This window comes from Myripristis murdjan, chromosome 9 (assembly GCF_902150065.1).
Source record: "Myripristis murdjan chromosome 9, fMyrMur1.1, whole genome shotgun sequence".
Taxonomy (NCBI): Eukaryota; Metazoa; Chordata; class Actinopteri; order Holocentriformes; family Holocentridae; genus Myripristis; species Myripristis murdjan.
This window is the reverse complement of record NC_043988.1, coordinates 5,114,036-5,133,855: the sequence shown is the minus strand read 5'-3', so window position 1 is coordinate 5,133,855 and position 19,820 is coordinate 5,114,036. Positions and strand designations below refer to the sequence as shown.

The following is a 19,820-nucleotide window of genomic DNA, read 5'->3' as shown; positions in this document are numbered from 1 at the left end:
GTTAGTTAATGTGACATTTGGGAGGGAAAAACATGAATCCCAAGAGAACTTTAATGTATAAGAGTGGGTGGGTGGGGGTGGTTATGTTTTATTGAGAGGTTATGAGATTAGATAAGATATGCAACACTGGCATACACTGAAGCTGCAGGGAAAGCTGGTGTATCCTGTAGACGTGCTGTTCATTCACAAGTCTCATAAAGTCTATTGCTGTAAATGTATAAAGTCTGTAAAATTCCACCTAGTATGCATACTGATTACTGATTACATCCAAATTTCCTGTCAGTAATTTCATAATGTCTTACTGTCAATAGAATATGCCTTAATAATTTATCACTTGAGTTTTTTTTTTTTTGTTGTTGTTAAGTAAATCTTAATTAACAAATCTGTATACATTACCTCATCAAAGGTCTGATGCAACTGCATACTTCTTTATTTAAGCAAATGTCAGGAAATTAAAAACAACAACAGTGTAAACAAATTCAACCACAGTAATACATCTAAATTAAATTACTTAAGTCAAATCAACTTAATGTTATCAGTCATATTCTTTTTTCTTTTCTTTTTTTTAATTTAAATTTTTTTTTTTTTTTAAATTCAATCCTTCAATAGTGACAGCAAAGAGAGACAGGAAGGTAGGCAGGGAAGAGATAGGGAAACACCATAGCAACCACCTAGCAACACACTAGCAACCATCCAGAACACCATGACAACCACCGAGGAACACCCTAGTAATGACAAAGAACTCTATAGCAACTATCCTGAATATCCGAGAAACTACATAGCAACATCCTAGCAACCATTCAGATCACCATAGCAACTATTCAATTCAATTTCAATTCAATTTTATTTATTTGTATAGCCCAGAATCACAAATACAAATTTGTCTCAAAGGGCTTTACAGAAAAATACAACATCCTCTGTCCTTAGACCCTCACATCGGATGAGGAACAACTCCCTAAAAAACCCCTTTAACAGGGAGAAAAATAGGAAGAAACCTCAGGGGAGCAACAGAGGAGGGATCCCTCCCCAGGACGGACAGACGTGCAATAGATGTTGTAAACACAGATAACAAACAATAAATGTATGGGAATAGATAGGTGGTGGATGAGGGATGATGACGCCAAGGCAAGCTGGATGCACCAGAGCAGCCAGGGACCCGGGCCACACAGCCACCTACACCACGACGACCTGGATCTAAAATAGACAGCACGCACTCGGACAAACACACATCAACCATTCACACACACTCACACAGAGACAAAGGTGGAACATTAATTATCTGGAGAAGACTAATTGATAATTAGCTCCGTGAGAGCAATAATTTCATAATCTCGTCGGCAGGTGAGTGCTTGGGTTACTTCACTGAGACAGAGAACCAGCCCACCGTACCACTAACTGTCAGCCATAAGTTAGGCCGAAGAGATGAGTTTTTAATCTAGATTTGAAAGAATCAACAGATTCAGATTGCCTGACGTCAGCAGGGAGGTTATTCCACAGCAGCGGGGCACGATAGGAAAAGGCCCGGCCACCTGCTGACTTCTTCTTAATCCTAGGTAAGCAAAGCAGCCCCGCATTTTGAGAGCGGAGAGCCCGCGATGGAATGTAGGGTTTAAGGAGATCCGAAAGGTAAGATGGGGCAAACCCATTTAAGATTTTGTAGGTTAACAGAAGCACCTTAAAGTCAGATCTAATATGCACAGGAAGCCAATGAAGGGAGGCCAGAATTGGAGTAATATGATCAAATTTTCTAGTTCTAGTTAAGACCCTAGCTGCAGCATTTTGAACCATCTGGAGACTTTTGGTGCTGGCCTGTGGGAGACCTGAAAACAGGACATTGCAGTAATCAAGTCTGGCTGAAACAAATGCATGAATTAAGGTCTCTGCGTCAGCCATGGACAGGGAAGACCGAATTTGTGCTATATTACGTAAATGAAAATAGGCAGTCTTGGTGATATCCTTAATGTGCCTGTCAAAGGATAAGCAGGGATCAAAAGTAACACCGAGATTTTTGGCTGCCACACTTTGTGAAATCACACAGTTGTCAAGTAGAACTGTTAACTGTTCAAAACAGTGTCTATGTCTGGGAGGGCCGACTACTAACATCTCAGTTTTATCTGAGTTTAATAGCAGGAAATTTAGTGACATCCAATTCTTTACCGCAGCCAGACAGACCTCTAATCTATTGATCTCTGTGGGATCATCAGCCTTTATGGGCAAATATAGCTGAGTATCATCAGCATAACAATGGAAATTAATACCATGGCTACGTATAATTTGTCCAAGTGGCGAGATGTACAGGGAAAAGAGAAGAGGACCCAGGACTGAGCCCTGAGGTACCCCGCATTTAACATTGGAGAATTTGGATCTAGTATTATTGTACATGACAGACTGTGTTCTTTCAGATAAGTATGAGTTAAGCCATGCACGAGCCAGGCCCGTGACACCAAAATTCTCAGTTAGTCTCTCTAATAAAATGGAATGATCAACAGTATCAAAGGCTGCACTGAGGTCCAGTAATAAAAGCACAGAGGTAGAGTCTGCATCAATAGCCAACAGAAGATCGTTGGCAACTCTAGTAAGTGCTGTCTCAGTGGAGTGACAGGCCCTGAAAGCTGATTGGAAAGGCTCATACAGCTGATTCACTGCCAAATGGGTGGAGAGTTGTTGAAAGACAACTCTCTCGAGCACTTTAGACATGAACGGGAGATTGGAAACTGGGCGATAGCTATTTAAAGAACTAGAATCAAGATGTGGTTTCTTTAAAAGCGGTCTGACCACAGCTGTCTTAAAGCTGCTGGGCACAATGCCAGTACTAAGAGATAAATTAACAATATCTAGCATTGTAGAGCCCAGTAAAGGCCAGGATTCTTTATAAAGCTTGGCAGGTAGCGGATCAAGAAAGCAGGTTGTCGGTTTAGAGGCTATCACAAGCTTAGATAAGGTATCAAGTGAGACAGCCTCAAAAACCGAGATAGTAGGGACTATTGGTGAGCTAGCGACTGCCAATGAGTCCGCAGGAGCTGCAGCGGATTCAGAATTAATTTTTTGCCTGATTTCCTCAACCTTGTTGCCAAAAAAGTCCAGAAAATCATCTGCTGTAAGTGATAAGCTAGTAGCAGATGGCTGTTTTTTCGTGAGCTTTGCTACTGTCTCAAAGAGAAATCTAGGATTATGTTTATTAATGGCGATTAAGCGGGAGAAATAGGCTGCTTTAGCCACACCTAGGGCGCGCTTATATTTCAATAAGCTATCATGCCAGGATAGGTAAAAAACAACTAACTTCGATTTTCGCCATTGTCGTTCCAATCTCCTGCAGGCCTGCTTCAAAGCTCGTATCTCTTCATTAAACCAGGGTGTGGATCTCTTCAGTCGCCTCGGTCTGGTAGAGAGCGGGGCAACTGTATCAAGGAGACTGGAGAGGGCCACGTTGAGGGAACTAGTAAGGTTTTCAACAGAGCCTGTCTCTACAGTGAGAGGAGCCAAAACTCCAGGCAACTGCTGGCTAAACGCAGCAACAGCAGAGGGACCAATATGGCGACTAGTAATTACATCTGTGCCACCACTAACAGGACAGGCCAGCGATGCCTCAAATTTAATAAGAAAATGATCTGACACAGCAGAGGTGGCTGATAAGACAGTCAGATCAGAAACAACAATCCCTTTAGACAAGACCAGATCAAGGATATTACCATTGCAATGAGTTGCCTCTTGAACAGACTGAGTAAATCCAAATGTATCAATAAGATTTGAAAATGCTTTATTCAGTGGATCATCAGCCTTATTTATACGGATATTAAAATCTCCAAAAACCAAGATCTGTTCAGAATGGGTAACTAAGCCTGACAAAAATTCACCAAACTCATCTAAAAACTGAGAGTAAGGACCAGGCGGTCGATAGATCACCACCATATAAAATGGAGAAAGGCTATGCATGGCTGAGGAAGATGAACTCAAGACAAGAGCCTCAAAGGATTTAAATTTATTTTCCAGATTAGATGTAAATTTAAATATATCTTTGTAAATTAAGGCAACACCACCGCCTTGTTTATGAGCCCGGGCTACATGGGCATAGGAGTAATTAGGTGGAGTAGCCTCATTTAGGGGCAGGAAAACATTTGGTTTCAACCATGTCTCACACAGACCAATCATGTCCAATCCATGATCAAGAATTAGATCATTTATAAGTAAAGCTTTGGTAGCCAGAGATCTAATATTTATAAAACCAAATTTTAGGTTCTTGCTGCCACGACCAGTGGTGAGCAGATCTGAAGACCCACCACTGGCTGAGGTATTAATAGGGACCAAACATCTAGTGTGATTAGCTGACCGTCCCAAACCTTTAGGCTTAGGACGATGAGTAAGCACAGGCTTAATAGCTTGAGGAGTATGGTTTTGTAGTCTATAAGGTGCTTTGTTACAGGGATGTACTACAACAGTAGAAGGGGTAGTTTGTAGATTCATATACTGGCCAACCAGGAGACTGTGAGTGGGCCAGTGGGGTAGGGAGACTGTCTCCATGTCGTAAGCCAAGCCAGTAGTCTGATTATCTATACTATGAGAGATATCCTGACCAATCACCTTAGCTACACTAGATGACTCCACACCCACACTAATTCTATACCTAGCAGGCTCTCTAATCACCTGCCACCTGCCGAGTATTAAATCCCTAGTGTCAAACAGAAGCTAAAGCTCTATCTATATTGCTAGACAAAAGAGTGGCGCCTTCCCCAGTAGGATGAAGGCCGTCCGCTTTCAGCAGGTGAGGGCGGCCCCAGAAGGAAGGCCAGTTATCCACAAAGCTAAAACCGTGCTCAGCACAGTGACGGGCCAGCCAGCGGTTCAACGAGGTTAACCTACTGTACATCTCATCATTACCCCTCACCGGTAAGGGACCAGAGACAACTAATCGATGCCGACACATCTTTCTAGCTAGCTCAAGTGTCCTGACTAAGCTAGCTTTTGTGATCTCTGACTGCTTCATCCTAGCATTATTGGTGCCGACATGAATAACAATGTTCTTATAGCTACTGGTGTAGTGTGCCTGGGTCCCCTGTTTCTTCCTCGATGCTGCCAGCACCCTAAGATTATCCTCTATGTCGGAGACTCTGGCCCCAGGTAAGCAATGAACCACAGCTGGCGAAGCTAGTCTAACATTGCGGGTGATGGAGTCTCCTATCACTAGCGTGCGTTGCTCTACTCTGTCAACAGGAGTGGGAGAGACACGCTGGCCCACGGGGTTACCAACAGGGCTGGAGAGGGGCGAGAACCGGTTTGCAGTCGGGAGGGGCGACCGCAAACCAGGCCACACAACCGGTGACTTGCTCTTGCGAGCCTTCCCACGCCGGCTAACAGAGACAAACCCCGCCGCCTCTGCCGACGAGGCTAAGCTAGTGCTAGCGCTAGCGGGCCGCCTATCAGGCCCGGGACTGAGGCTATCTGGAGTGCCCGTGATGTCTAGCGTATCCCTAGCCGAAAGTAGCTGCTCTAAATCACGGACACGTCTCTCTAGTAGAGACATCCTATCTGAGAAAGCGGAGCAGTCACTGCACACCATCGTTGTCCAAGGCTGGATTTACTGCAGCAACACAGAGCTAACTAATAGCTAGGCTAACGCTAGCGCTAGTACATAAGCCAGTAAACAGAGTGCGATTAGCTCCGCTAGTCTATCGACTCTGAAGAAGTAGCAGGGTTATCACAATAGCAAGGTAATCAAGTTATAAAATCTACCAGCTACAGAAGAGACGTAATATGTATGGCTAACGATTAGTTTGAACAGGAGAGAGAGAGAGAGAAGGAACAGGTAGCAGCGACCTTACGAAGCAGGAAACAGCGTCACAGCGTCGCAGCGTCGAGCAACGGATTAACAATAACCTAGCAACACCCTAGCAGCCATCCAGGACACCACAGCAACCATCTAGAACACCATGGCAACCACCTAACAACACCCTAGCAACCATCCTCAGCACTTTAGCAATCACATAGCAACACCATAGTAACCACCTAGCATCACCATAGTAAACACCTAGTAACAGCCTAGTGAAGACAAAACACCATAGCAACCACCCTGAAAACCCTAGCAACCTCATTAACATCTCAGTATCTACTTGCAATCAACAGGCACCATCTGACCACTGGCATGATGGTACAGCAATCACCTACATTTTCTGCGGAAAATGTGCTTAGATAGATAGACAGATAGATAGATAGATAGATAGATAGATAGATACATACATACATACATACATGCATGCATAGATATAAACACAAAACAGGAAGTGTGAACTGTTCTGACACTGCAAATGCTTGTCTTCAAAATAAAAGCATGCAGTACAATCTAATGGAAAAACGAAATGTATTGCAGTGTCCTGCACAACAAAATGTGATCAAAGCACTCAGGCAGGGTGACATCAAGTTGTATAGCAACCACAGCTATACAACAGAAAACCCAGAGGGAATTGTATTATCATTTTAAAAAGGGCTATTGTAACATGTAACAGTAGCACAGTTGTTCCCAGACGCTGTGGAATTCACAACAGTGTCTGGCCAGACAGAACAAGCAGCAATTCAAAACAAAACTTCCGGAATAATACCCCTGATACTTGCATATTATTTTATTTAAAAGTGGCAAACTTTTATTTTGAAGACAAAACCCCCTTCCTTCTGGTCTCATTACAGCCCACTCTGTCTCTTGGAGGCAGGCATTGCCATGTTTGAGGAGCATTTTATTGCTGCCTTCAAGGACTCCACACATTCCTGCTTATAGAAGTCTCAAGTATGACTTCTCGGCTGGTCAAATGCTTTTTGTAGAACTTTACAACAGAGATCCTGTAGCAAAAGTGTTTTTGCTCATGCTTACTTTGAACAGTCCAGTCTTAATTTTCAGCTGAGTATCAACTTTGTCTCAGCTGAGTTTCACAACTGAGTCAATATTGAAACTTAACTTCATGTAAACCTGTCCAGTGTAATTACTCAACTTATTATCAGTAGTCTTATCAGTTGCTTTATCAACTTTGTATCAGTTAGATTTAGGTAGGGTTAGCTTTAGGCTGATGTTAAGGTCATACTAAGCTGAATATTAAAACTGGACAGTCCAAATAGAGTGCCACTGTAGTTTTTTCTTGGATGTTGTCATATTCTAGAAATCAAACAGCACAAAGTTAATTTTGCTGTGGTAGCAAATAAAACGGACGGTATGTAGTCTAGCAGATATTAAAGGGATAGTTCACCCATTTTGAAAAATATGATATTATTTCTCTTCCCCCCAGCTGTTCTGTAGGACAGAAGTGTTACTACTGTCTCTTAGCCTCCTTCCATTGAGGTGGACTTCCCCCAGCTAACATTCTTGAAAATAACCACCTTAATAATATTTTTCTATATGAAGCAAACAATAACATACTATAAGATAACAAAATGCATCAGTTTGACTCTGTTAATTCAACTTTCTGAGCATCTGATCTCAACAACTATGGTATCTGAAAAATTTCACTTTACCCACATGGATCTACCAGTTTGTTGGGAGGTTCATGAGGACTTCACTCACAATCCAGATTCTTCTGACAGCACTTGAAGGCAGCATAATCATGGGGTGTTGTGCTTGGATTGAACAACCAACATTGGCTTTATGAAGGTCTAGAAATATAAATACTAATAATCCAATGCAAAAATATCATCATTTGATCTGTATTCTGTACAGAATCTTTCAGTTTCAATTAAAAAACCAACTCATTGGACGCCTGAGGTACATAGCAGGTACTCTATCATGACCTTACAGTACTGAATGGTATTTTGTAGGCCATATAATATAGCATTTTCACGGGAATATCTGTGGTGCAATTATTTGATCTATAATAACTAGGTGATAATCTACAATTAATTATGGGATTATCAGAGTTCCTTTTGGTAGAAGGCTAGGTCTCATGGCACTGGGACGGCCTGTTGATTAAATCCCCTCCCTGTAGTCCAGGAGGATTTCTCTGTCCAGATGTTGTGCTTATTTGGACAGATTTTGGGAGCTTTAGTGCAAATTTTAAAACCACAGAGATTGACATGCCTGCAGGACTGCAAGGTCATCATCACTGTTTCCAAGTGGGGCTTATTTCCCACAATGCTGGAAAATGAACATGAAGGTTAAACGAGATGTGTCTCTCCCTGTGAAAGCCACACACAGCCTTTTAAGGATAGGGTTTATCAAAATTCAAAAACTATTCAAGGGGAACTATGCAAAGAGGCCCTTTATGGGATAATATGAGCAAATGATCTTGATAAAATGTAAGATTCTTTTGTTTTGTTTTGTTGAAAAACTTCTATTTCTGGTTTCTTTTAGTATAATAGAAATCACAAGAAAATTTTAGTATTTTGGAAAGTTACAAAAACAAACAAACAAAACAACAACAACAAAAAAAAACACCTATTCTCTGGCATTAAAAAGTCTGTGAAATGGATGACATGGATAGTCTTTCAGGTCTTTCAAGGTCTTCATATTATGTGCCACTCTCTTCTGTATGCATCCTCTGTGAAGTCTAACCTGTGTTTTTGTGCAATTTTTTTCATAAAAATGCCAGACCATAATATAACAGACAAAAATATTAGTCAAAATACATGCATATTTCAAATAATTACTGATTTATTGGCACACCATCACTTAAAAGATTCAGAAATCAATGAACTTCAAGGACTTGTTTATTTCCAAAATTTCATCTAAGAGAAAAGTGGCCCCTGCTGCCCCCTAGTGTACTTGAGACAGTATTTTCTTAGTTGTATGGGTGCCCCATCACCAATGAATAACACAATTTTATATCACAGTATAAGAGTATGTACAGTTTTATCACACGTCCATCTATAGCAACTCTAACAAGCAATGATTTAAATCAATGCTGAATATTCAATTCCCAATGTAAATAATGAACAGAAAGGGAAACTATGGTAGCAGTGAAGCATGGCTGCAAAAAGACTGTAAAATCCCATCTTTTTGCTTCATAACTTCAATAATCTTGTGAAATAAAATCCTTGAATTCAAGTTCAAGACTTCATTTCACCCTAATAGGAAAGTGAGATTGCAGCAGGACATACAACCCAATACACAATCCAGTAAATGAAGAGATGAAACATAGACCAACATGAAGTAGAAATAATTGAAACCGCAGTGCAATGGCACTGTGAAATGAACAGTGAGTACAATGTGTGCAATGAACCGGAAAAGCAGAGGAGTGTGGGCTGGCCCTCTGTTTGCATCAGGTACTAAATGAAGAGATTTGTGATTTGAATGAATCCACTCACAGCACCAAAGGCCTTCTGAAGCGCACAGGCGACCGTTATGATGTGGTTCGTGCCTAGGAACCATAATCTGGGTTGTGCCACTTTTCTCTGCCATGCAGCAATAACAGGAAGGAAGACCAGCTTGTGGTTTGGAGATATAAAACTCTTCTGTTTGAAAAAAAAAAAAAAAAAAACCTGCAGCTTATTGGTTACAGTATAGAGCAGCAAAGGTACAACTGACTTAATACATAATACCAATTCATTTTGGTACAGCAACAGCTGCACCAATGAACGGTTTAGTGGTTTTAGGGAAGCAGTAAGTAAACCTCCCTACAATCAATATACCTCATTATTAAGCCTAAGTTGATTTTTAATGATGGTAATCTTTAATGTATGGTGAGTAGTGACCCACTAATGTATGCTATACAAGAAAGGTTCTTTGCTTTTATAATTAGTCATTTGTTTTCCTCAATATGCTGACCCATGTGATATTTTACCAACCATTACATTTGCCACCATATCAGAGCATCTTTGTAAACACGGTGTGCCAACACAAGGGATGCCACTGTGCCATGCACATGCCATGAAACCGTTACACCCACGATCAAGAGGCGGGTACACATTTGAGATGGCAAACAAGAAATGAGTGTAATGGGGACATGGTGGCATATGGGGATAGGGTGGGGGTGGGGAGGTGTGTGTGTGGGGGGGTGGAGTTGGGGAAGCAGGATTTCCTAAACCCTCTTGGATGTGTTGAGCGGGACAGAGAAAGTACGTTTCATCAAGAGACTGGACAGCAGACAGCCGGACCAGTGTCCACGTACAGTAAGTACCAGCCAAAACTCACTTCAAATTTGTATTGTGTGAACAAGAGCTGACACACCTTGTTGAGTGTATATCACATTTTAAGACACAAATTTGTAGTATGTAGTGTCAGAGTTGGTATTCAATTCAGTTCAATTCAATTCACATTTTATCCAACCCAACATATATATGAGATTTTTATACAGCATAAGCAAAGATGTATTTAGGAGAGTGCCATAAAACTCTGGTTCTGGTCTAAAGGACAGAGGAGCTACAAGGCAGTGCAAGGAAGTAATGTACAGAGTGCATAAAGTTGTTCTAGCTCCAGGATAATGAGCTCTGAAGAGAAAGAATATTATTCTTAATATAATATATATATATATATATGCCACAGAGTGAGATGGAGTTTTTTCCACTAGTGGTGATACTTTCAATTTCACTGATATAAAAAGAGATGCAATGAGGAAGAGCAAAAAAAGAAAAATGTTCTAAACAAAATGAAATTATCACTTAGAAATATCAGTTATCAGATGCATACATTTTTTAAAATATATATATATAAAACAATACAAGAGTTTTTCAGTCATCTTTTGATTTTTTTTTATCTCTAGGTCTTGCTTAGCCTGGTTTCATATTTCATTGCGTTTGTTGTTGAACATTAACTGCTTCGATGAATTGCCCAATACTGATGTCATAAGAATCTGTGGCCTCAAAAGAAAAAAAAAAGATCAAGCAGAAGTAGTGCTTTTACCACACTGAAAGGAGGACATAAACCGCCGTGTAGCTTTCATGAATATTCTGACTGTGCAGCTCCTTTATTTCAGCTTTGCAGAAAGTAACCATTTCAATATGCAAAGGACTCTCATACTTAAGTCTCAGTTGTTCCTTCTTTGAAACACGTTAACATATGTGGCACTAGGTTCAGACAATATTCATACACAATCCAACTTCTTTCAAGACTTGTCCACAGATGAACAGATCACTGCACTTGTGCTTCTAGATATTGCCACCTTGTTCCGCTAAATTTTTGAAACCAGCTGAACTGCAGTGAAGGAGGCAATGAATATTAATTTGACTCAGGAAAATATTTGGGATTTTAAGTCCTCTCATAAAATTAACGGCTAGGATAGAAAACTTTTTTTTATTAATTCAAATATTTGGAAAGAAAATAACATGTCAAAGGAGGCCCAAATAAATAATTACATAAATTCAAAATGTGTTGAAATATTTTTCATATGTAATATGTATGTGTAGTATATACAGATAATATATGCATGTAACATATAATATAATATAATATAATATAAGGAAAAGCAGAACAGAGTGAAGTTTAATGGAAAACAGGATAAGATATGGGGAGAGGTGCTTAATGGATCTAACATGGAGGTAAGAGTGGGGAATGGTCTATGTATTTATTTTTTTACATTTATTTACTGTTATTGGATATGTGTGTATGGCACCCCCTTCAGGTAGAAACATGGAACATAAAATAATGATCCTAAAATATAGAAAGATACTGATGATGGTGAATGTGATAGTGTTGATGATTTTTCACAATAACGGGAACAAAAACCTGTGCTTTATGTTTTTACCTGTAAGCTTTATATGCCCTAGAATACCTCCCTGAACCAATGAGAACTTCTGGATCTAGACTCTTCATCCTCATCTTCCTCCTAAGCCTGTCTTCATACCTGATCCATCGCAGCCTGTTGGATCAGAAGTTTCAGCTGGTGAAGCGTTATCCACGTGTCCCTCGGAGGAACATCACCATCCTTCTGTGGCACTGGCCATTTGGTCGTTCTTACAGCCTTCATGGAGACACATGCCTGGACAAGTACAACATCAGCCAGTGTTTCCTCAGTGACAAACCCTCCACCTTCTCCTTTGCTGATGTTGTGGTCTTCCATCACCATGAACTGAAAAACGGCCGATCCTCCTTGCCCCTGCACCTGGCTCGCCCAGCCTCCCAACACTGGGTGTGGTTGTCCATGGAGCCTCCTGTCAACAATGGAAACCTCACCCCATACAAAGACCTTTTCAACTGGACTATGAGCTATAGACGAGATGCAGACATATTCATTCCTTATGGAAAGACTGTACCTGAAATTGACAATCTCAACTATGAGGTTCCTCAAAATCGTTCTTGCCTCGTCAGCTGGGTAGTCACCAAATACCACTCAGATCAGGCCAGGGCTGCAATTTACCAAAGTCTAAAGAACTATCTCCCTATAGAGGTGTATGGTGGCTGGACCAAAAGATACCTGTCAAAAAAGGAGCTATTACCCACCATTGGACGTTGTCTTTTCTATTTGGCATTTGAGAACTCAGAGGCAACAGACTACATTAGTGAGAAGCTATGGAGGAATGCTTTCCAAGCAGGGGCAGTGCCGGTGGTTTTTGGCCCCAACAGGGCTACCTATGAGGCGCTGGCTCCCCCCGGTTCCTTCATCCACGTGAAGGATTTCCACAGCCATGCCGATCTGGCGGCCTATCTCAAGAGTTTGGCTTCAGATAGGCAGGCTTATGAGGCGTACTTCCAATGGCACCGTACTCACAGAATCAAGACCTATACTGACTGGAGAGAAAGGTTGTGCCAAATCTGTGTAAACTATGCCAGATTACCAACTAACAAAGTGTACTTTGACCTGGAGAGCTGGGTTAAGAGATAGGAATCAATTATGCCTTTACTGTAACCCTTCACTCAATCTCTACACATTCTGACCACATGTTGGTAAGGACTACTGACAATGCCCAATTTATGTGTTTCTATATATTGCAGTATTTGTGTCATCTATTATATATAGATTTAGGAACTGCACACTGAGGAGCTGTGCAGCACAGAAAAATAATCACAAGTGGTTGGACTGTGCTATGACAAAGCAGAAGTGAGAAAGTTGTATTATCATCCATTCAGCATGTATTTGTTGACGCTACCCAAGTGGCAAGTTTATCTTGATGTCAGCTTGATTCCAGATAAAGGCAATAAAACATGCAATATGCCGTTGTCCTGCAGAACAAAATGTCTGCCTTGCATAAGGAGTTATTGTACAAAAAATAGTGGATAAGGAGCTGGGCTATATCTCAGGTTACATTTGGAAGGACTTTGGTCCGTAATTTAAGAGTCACAGGTTTGATTCCAGTAACATTTTATGTGTCCATCAGCTTTGTCCTGTTGAAAAACCAGAGTTTGTAAAATGCCTAACATGTCTTGCATCTGTGCTATGGGAATCTTTGCATGTTGGTGCCTCCAAATGGCAGTAAAAGGGAACTGTTTGAAAAAAAAAAAAAAAAAATCAGTACTCAGAAATCAATGTGATGTCAGTAAACTGCACATAGCCCGCTCAGGCTTACCAGCCTGGTCGGCCCATGATGCTTTATATACCAAAAAACAGCTGAGGAGCAGATGCAAAACATCTAATGTTGAGAGAGGGAGCTCAGGTTTCTCTAGACAGAGCACTCACTCTTTGCTGTTTAGGGAACAGTTTTGACATCTTAATTTTTCATGCAAGAGTTTCTGTGGATGGAGATTTCCCATCATTCCCATAGTTGACAACATCACAGGTTTGGACAGAGAGGGTGAACCTATGTAATCTTGGTCCGTGGGGGACTTAGGATACATTGGACTTGGGATCTTTCATCAACAGTGTTGGGGAACTTAGTCAAAGTCAACCCCCAGTAGAGGAGGAACAAGACACGATAAGTCATGAGCACTCATCAGTTTTGCCTATTACTTAATATGAAATAAAAGTTCATATCTGATAGATAAGCTTGATAAGCACTCTGGGTAGAGATCCACTTGCAGAAACAGATTATCATCACAGTTGACCATTCAACCAATAGCAGCAACTTATTGTTCCCCATTTGTCTGTGTAGTGTATCTCTCTCTCTCTCTCTCTCTCTCCCTATATATATATATATATATATATATATATATATTTCAAAATGTACCTCATATGCTTACCATTTATGTAGGGCATTTGCTGCATTAGTCTGTGCCATCTAGTATATAATAATAGTAAATATTAAAAAACTGTATATTTAAGTAAATGTTTTAAAATGACTCCTGTCATGACTACAGATTCTTCCCCAAAACATGACACAGAATGTGCGAGTCACATCAGATAATATAAATATTTATTTCTTTCATTTCCAGCTCTGGTATATCCACATGCATGTCAAACAATCTCAGTATTGGTAATGAAGTTCCTCTCTTCACTCATGAATATAATTTTTTCAGTGTTATTAGTCTGAAAACAGTCTGTATCAAAGATTGCTAGCCTAGGTAGTAACTTGTTCCAGAGATCCTCCACAAGACACATTCGTTAGAGAAAGAATGATCAAAATAAGGGAGAACCAGTTTAATTCCTAGGTTTCTGTTAATCTCTCAGCACTGAAGAAAGGGGCAGCTGAGCCATATAACATTTATGAAAAAGGCAAGTGAGAGGAGAATTTGACATTTTCTGAGAATTTCCCATCACTTCAACAAGTAAATACAAACAGCTCACTGCAATGGATGTTGTTCTGGTTCATTTTGTCCCATAAGCTCATAGATTTGAAAAACAGTCTTTATAACACAGTTGAAGAGCTCCTCCAATGACAATGCTCCAGCTTCAGCTATACATACACATGCATATATATATATATATATATATATATATATATATGTGTGTGTGTGTGTGTGTGTGTGTGTGTATGTGTATATATACATATACATATGTGTGTGTGTGTGTGTGTGTGTGTGTGTATATATGTGTATATATATATACATACATACATACAAACACACACACACACACACACACACACACACACACACACACACACACATATATATACATACACACATATATATCTACATATATATATCTATATACAGATATATCTACACACACACACACACACACACACATATTTGTGTGTGTATGTGTGGAGTTTTATAATTCCACTCATGTATCTGTGCAGGTCAAGTACAGTTATATATCGTCCTCCTTCAGCGTAGGACAGCTGAGAGGCTGAAACAGTGGGAGTAGGTTAACAGAGGAGCCACAAAAAGCAGCTTTCCTGAGAGGCAACAATAGGCCACTTTTAAATACAGGGTTCCTACACATTCTCCAGGTCAAAAATCTAGACTATATCCAGACCTTCATCTATTGACTGGATTTTCGGGGTGTTCAATAAAATATATGATCATAGTGGCAGGGCAATAAAGCTGTATCCCCCTACAATAGAAGATTACTATACACAACAAGCACAGGGTCTACAGTGTCTTCCAAACCTGGAATTAGTTTTCCAGACCATTTCCACCTTTTCATACATGTGTAGGAACCCTGCAAATACAGTCAACACAAGGAAAACAAACAACAGCTCAATATTTGACACGGCACTCAGAAATCTAGAGGAACATGTGTACAAACACACAGGTAAGTGAGAGGTAACATTTTCTTTCCTGTACATGTTAGCAGCTATATACAGAAGATCACAAACCATGGGGACAAGCCATGTTAATCAGATAGTTTATGTACAGGATGGGGTCGCTCTGTTTCAGAGTTCTAAGGTAAAGAAGTTTCAAATTCCTTTGAAATCATTCAAGTTATTTATAGAGAGAGTTAGCAAGTTTGCACAAGAAACTTGTCAAGAACTGTAAATGCATATTGACTCCCAGTTTTTCATTAACACAGCGTCATCAATTCATGCATAGAGGAACTGGACTGAGAACACAATGGCTACATAACATACTGTCACGGATCATGGTTCTGCATGTAGGTGTGTCCATGAAATATTAAAATTACATCCTCCTCTAAAAATAGCAAAATAAAAACAAAACTAACTTAAAAGATCTTTACTGTGGCCAGTGAACTGGATCATTAGACATGTATATCTATAGGGATATCAGTGAACTACAGAAATAGTTTTTTCGCTTCACTGGGTTCCAAACAAAACTGCACAGTTCCCCATATCTTCTGGTCCATGTGTCATAGCCTGTTCTATTGATCGGCAAAGGGCATTATTGGCAATATGTGTGTTCTATGCTATTCAATCACACAAACTGTGTGTCTGCTACTTCAGTCTGTCATTGGGAGTTCCAACTGATATTGGCTGAATGCTGCTTAGAGAGAGCAGTCAACAAAAGCAGGAAAAGGAGTGAACACATAAAACAAGAACAGAAAGTTGGCTGCAAAATGGGAGGCGTTGGTCCCAGATTCGGTCCCGTCTTAGAGGAGAAACCAGTCCTGTGCTGCTTCCAGTCAACAACGCCCTTCCATGTCCATAAACACTTCCGTTAAAAGGGCTGGACAAGCCTGAAATGTGTGTGTGTATGTGTGTGTGTGTGTGTGTGTGTGTGTGTGTGTGTGTAAATTCATCTCTTTGTACACACAACTGCTGCATTTGATGTGTGAAATCTCCAGGAAAGTCCAGGCTACTTGTGGAACCTCTGAAGGTAGAGGGTGGAGTCGTCGAACAGCGGGTTCTTCACCTCCATTTCCCCTGTCTGGACATGGACAGAGACAGAGAGACCTCTGGGTAATGTAGTTCATTATCAGAAACATAATACGTTTGCATGTACAAGAAATTTGACTTGGCATGTTGGTTGAGTAGGCCAGGGGTTTTCAAACTTTTTCATCGTCTGCAAGTTCTCTCATGATGCCCCATAGCCAAACTCTCAATAACACAAGGAAGATGGTGATTACCAACTTAACACTAACAACACAAACAAACAAACAAATAAATAAAGTAACGAAATGTTAGTAAAAAAAATTAGCCAAAAAACAGAAAACATATAACTAGAACATTAAATTGGAACAGAAACTTGAGATGGTGTTTAGGCAGGCAGACACAGCGTGCTCCACTTGCCCTCATACAACTTATGGTACTGCATGGAACTCATCTTTCCAGATCTAGGCTTTCAGGAATATATCCAGATGTTGAAGAGAGGTGCAACAGATGTCATGACAATCCCTGCGATGTGCGATGAGCTGTCCATCCACACTCACTCAACTCTATTGATGGCAAATCAAAGTTTTGCTCTTCTAATTCTAAATAGAAATAAGTAGTTTTCATATGCCATTCACATTCACCATAGCCAGATGCACCACATTATTACACTGGAACTCTGCAAAAGGTCCTTCCATATACCTATGTCTTCAATATAAAATTGAGAGGCTCAAGGGGAATTTCTTTCATATATGGTGGCTTCTCATAACTCATTTTAATATCTGGCACCGTTTATCTACCTAGTTAAACCCACTATGCACCTGCTTTCTTGAGGGTGTGATATTTTTTCTGTTTTAAGTGTGAGATCACACCCCAGCTGCAGTGAGTCATAGTGAGGTGTGTGTCTATGTGTGTGAAAACACAGTGTTATAGAATAGAATTCCTTTATTGTCATTGCATACAAGATACAACAAAATTGTTATGGTATTTTCATGCATAATTGCATACTTGCATACTTGTATAGAAGTATGCAAGTATGTGGGTTTGTCTGTGCATGTGTGCGCGTAATGTGTGTGTATGGGTGTGTGCGGAGAGGGCATTGTATGGGGTTTATAAATCTTACTGTGTTATATTATTCTTGTTTTATTTTCTTTTCTCCCTGCCTTTTATCAAATCAAATCAAATCAAATCAAATCCCGAATTTTATTTTGCAACTTGTACAATGACAATAAAGGCTATTTGATTTGATTTGATTTGATTTATATTTATGGACTCAACAACAGCGGCTTGTTTGGAAGAAATAAAAGAAGGCAGAGGAAATATAGGAAGTCACATTCTACAATGAGTAGGCCTCATTTATCAAAGCGCTGAACAGATCTGCAGATCTGAGTGTCAGGAAACACATGACGTTTGAGCTCGGGCAGTGATCTGATCTCACGCTGAGATATACCAGCTGTGAAACCAGGTTGTGCCATGCCTGTCGCTTATTAACATGCAATCTACATATGACACACCCTGATTTAGCTCATATACATATCATTTACATTTATTTACATAAACTCACTCTAATTTATGCAGCCATGTGATGATTCATAGCCAATTAAAAAGAAGGATTCAGCATGCATGCAGGTTTTGCTTTGCATTTATGCTAGTGTGTGTGTGTGTGTGTGTGTGAGAGAGAGAGAGTGTGCAGTGGGGTGGGGGTGGGAGGGTTGCTTTTTGCAGCAAGTTGTAAGGAGCATTTTGCTCAGTAGGCTGCTGTAAACGTATTAGAAGCCAATATTAACAGAAAAAAATACCACAAAATTTACCATAAAAATGCTAGTTACAAAAAAAAACAAACAAACAAATAAATAAAATGACAATATTATCAAAACACAATAAAAAATCCATGAAATGAATGTCAATATTTTAAATGACAAAAAATAGCATGAAATTACCCCAGAAAAAATATCTAAAACATATAATAATAATAATAATAATAATAATAATAATGACAATTAATCAATTTCAAAAACTTTTGAAATAAAAGCCTATCTACAGGTTTCAAAGGATTTAAGGATTGGTGCTATTGGATAGATTGAAGACATTAAATGCTTTAATAATAAATAAATTCTGGCCATAAATTCTATAACTTGTAGCCGATGCTGATTGTGTCCCGGGGCAGTTAAACAGCCTGCCGCACCACAGCAGTTTATAGTTTTGATTTGAATATTTGATGTAACTTGGCTTCTAATAGGAACCGTTCTTTATTTGTCAAAACGTGGAGCCATACCCGGCCAACAAAAGAGACTGTGAGTCTGTGAGTCTTCTCTTAACAGATGTTTTTCTAACTGCTCTGACAAATCCTATTGTCTTTGCAGGTATGACTTAACTGTTTTCCAAAGTCCAATGTTTTCCAATCCCAAATCAACCAATATCATAAAAACATAACAACTGCAGAATTGCAAGACATACTGAATTAGCACCCACGTATTACTTATTCTGTCTTTTCAGGGTGTCCATGCTGATTTCCATTACTACTAAGTAATGAAGGAAACTGCATCATAACCATCATTTCAGAGAAACAACTGAATCAAATTTGATTTTTTTTTTTTATAAGAAGCCAACGTCAACCCTTTATAATTCTTAATGCAATAGTTACTCACTGGTGCCAATCCAGGACACTCGTACACCGTGAAATCTCCATCTTCGTTCTCCTCGTCTGATGTTGCGCCTGAGTCAGGGACCTTGGGCTCGTCCCTGTGTCTGGAGAGGGAACACACGTACATTCATGAAATATTCAGCAAGGAGAACACTAATCCAATAAGACAGTGAGGGCAGGGACAAGAGACAAAGGGGCAGCAGACAAACTGGGACATGCCCAGGGACCGTCGGCGTGTCTGGGCTCAGGAAGTGACTCACTTCTCCAGGGACAACATCTGCTGCTTCTGGTGCTGATAGTGGTACATCTGGGCACTGTGGGCCAGCTTCTTGTCCCCCGGCTACAACACACAGGTCGAGAGGGGGCATGAGAAAGTGAGTGGTATTCATTCACATCCTGCTGCACAGCTGAGCTGACATTAAGAGTGCAGCAGGTGTTCAGAGAGCACATGTTGCTGTTAACATGTTGGAGGCTAGGAGGTGCAGGAAGTACAGGTACATCAGTTCAAGGTCAACCCAAACGAGTCCAAAGCTTCACAAAGTTCAAACTCTTAGTTTAGTGTGTTGGGCAGACATGCCTTATTGATACTAAGTAGTATTAAACAAAATTAGTACTATAATTTAATATATTCATATATATGCACACATCTATCTATCTATCTATCTGATCTCTATCTATCTATCTG

General features: G+C 40.1%; 2 protein-coding genes across 3 annotated transcripts in view; one reads left to right on the top strand and one right to left on the bottom strand.

Moving 5' to 3' along the window:
• Positions 1–10,036: 10,036 nt before the first annotated feature.
• Positions 10,037–13,126, top strand: LOC115365400 (alpha-(1,3)-fucosyltransferase 7). 2 transcript variants are annotated; one of them, XM_030060385.1, is made up of 2 exons: positions 10,037–10,080; positions 11,674–13,126. In XM_030060385.1, exon 2 carries the CDS (start codon positions 11,691–11,693, stop codon positions 12,726–12,728), a length of 1,038 nt encoding a protein of 345 aa, XP_029916245.1. In that variant the 5' UTR covers positions 10,037–10,080; positions 11,674–11,690; the 3' UTR covers positions 12,729–13,126. The 2 variants fall into 2 exon arrangements, with proteins under 2 accessions (XP_029916245.1, XP_029916246.1); XM_030060386.1 differs by having other exon boundaries at positions 10,059–10,080; positions 11,659–13,126.
• A 1,761-nt stretch (positions 13,127–14,887) lies between these two features.
• Positions 14,888–19,820, bottom strand: part of npdc1b (neural proliferation, differentiation and control, 1b) — a 32,522-nt gene continuing 27,589 nt past the window's right edge. Inside the window, exons 7-9 of the mRNA XM_030059918.1 lie at positions 19,396–19,475; positions 19,140–19,239; positions 14,888–16,549 (exon numbers count right to left, since the gene is read on the bottom strand). Of these exons, the coding sequence (XP_029915778.1) occupies positions 16,478–16,549; positions 19,140–19,239; positions 19,396–19,475 (252 nt within the window). The 3' untranslated portion in view covers positions 14,888–16,477. The remainder of the gene's footprint in view (positions 16,550–19,139; positions 19,240–19,395; positions 19,476–19,820) is intronic.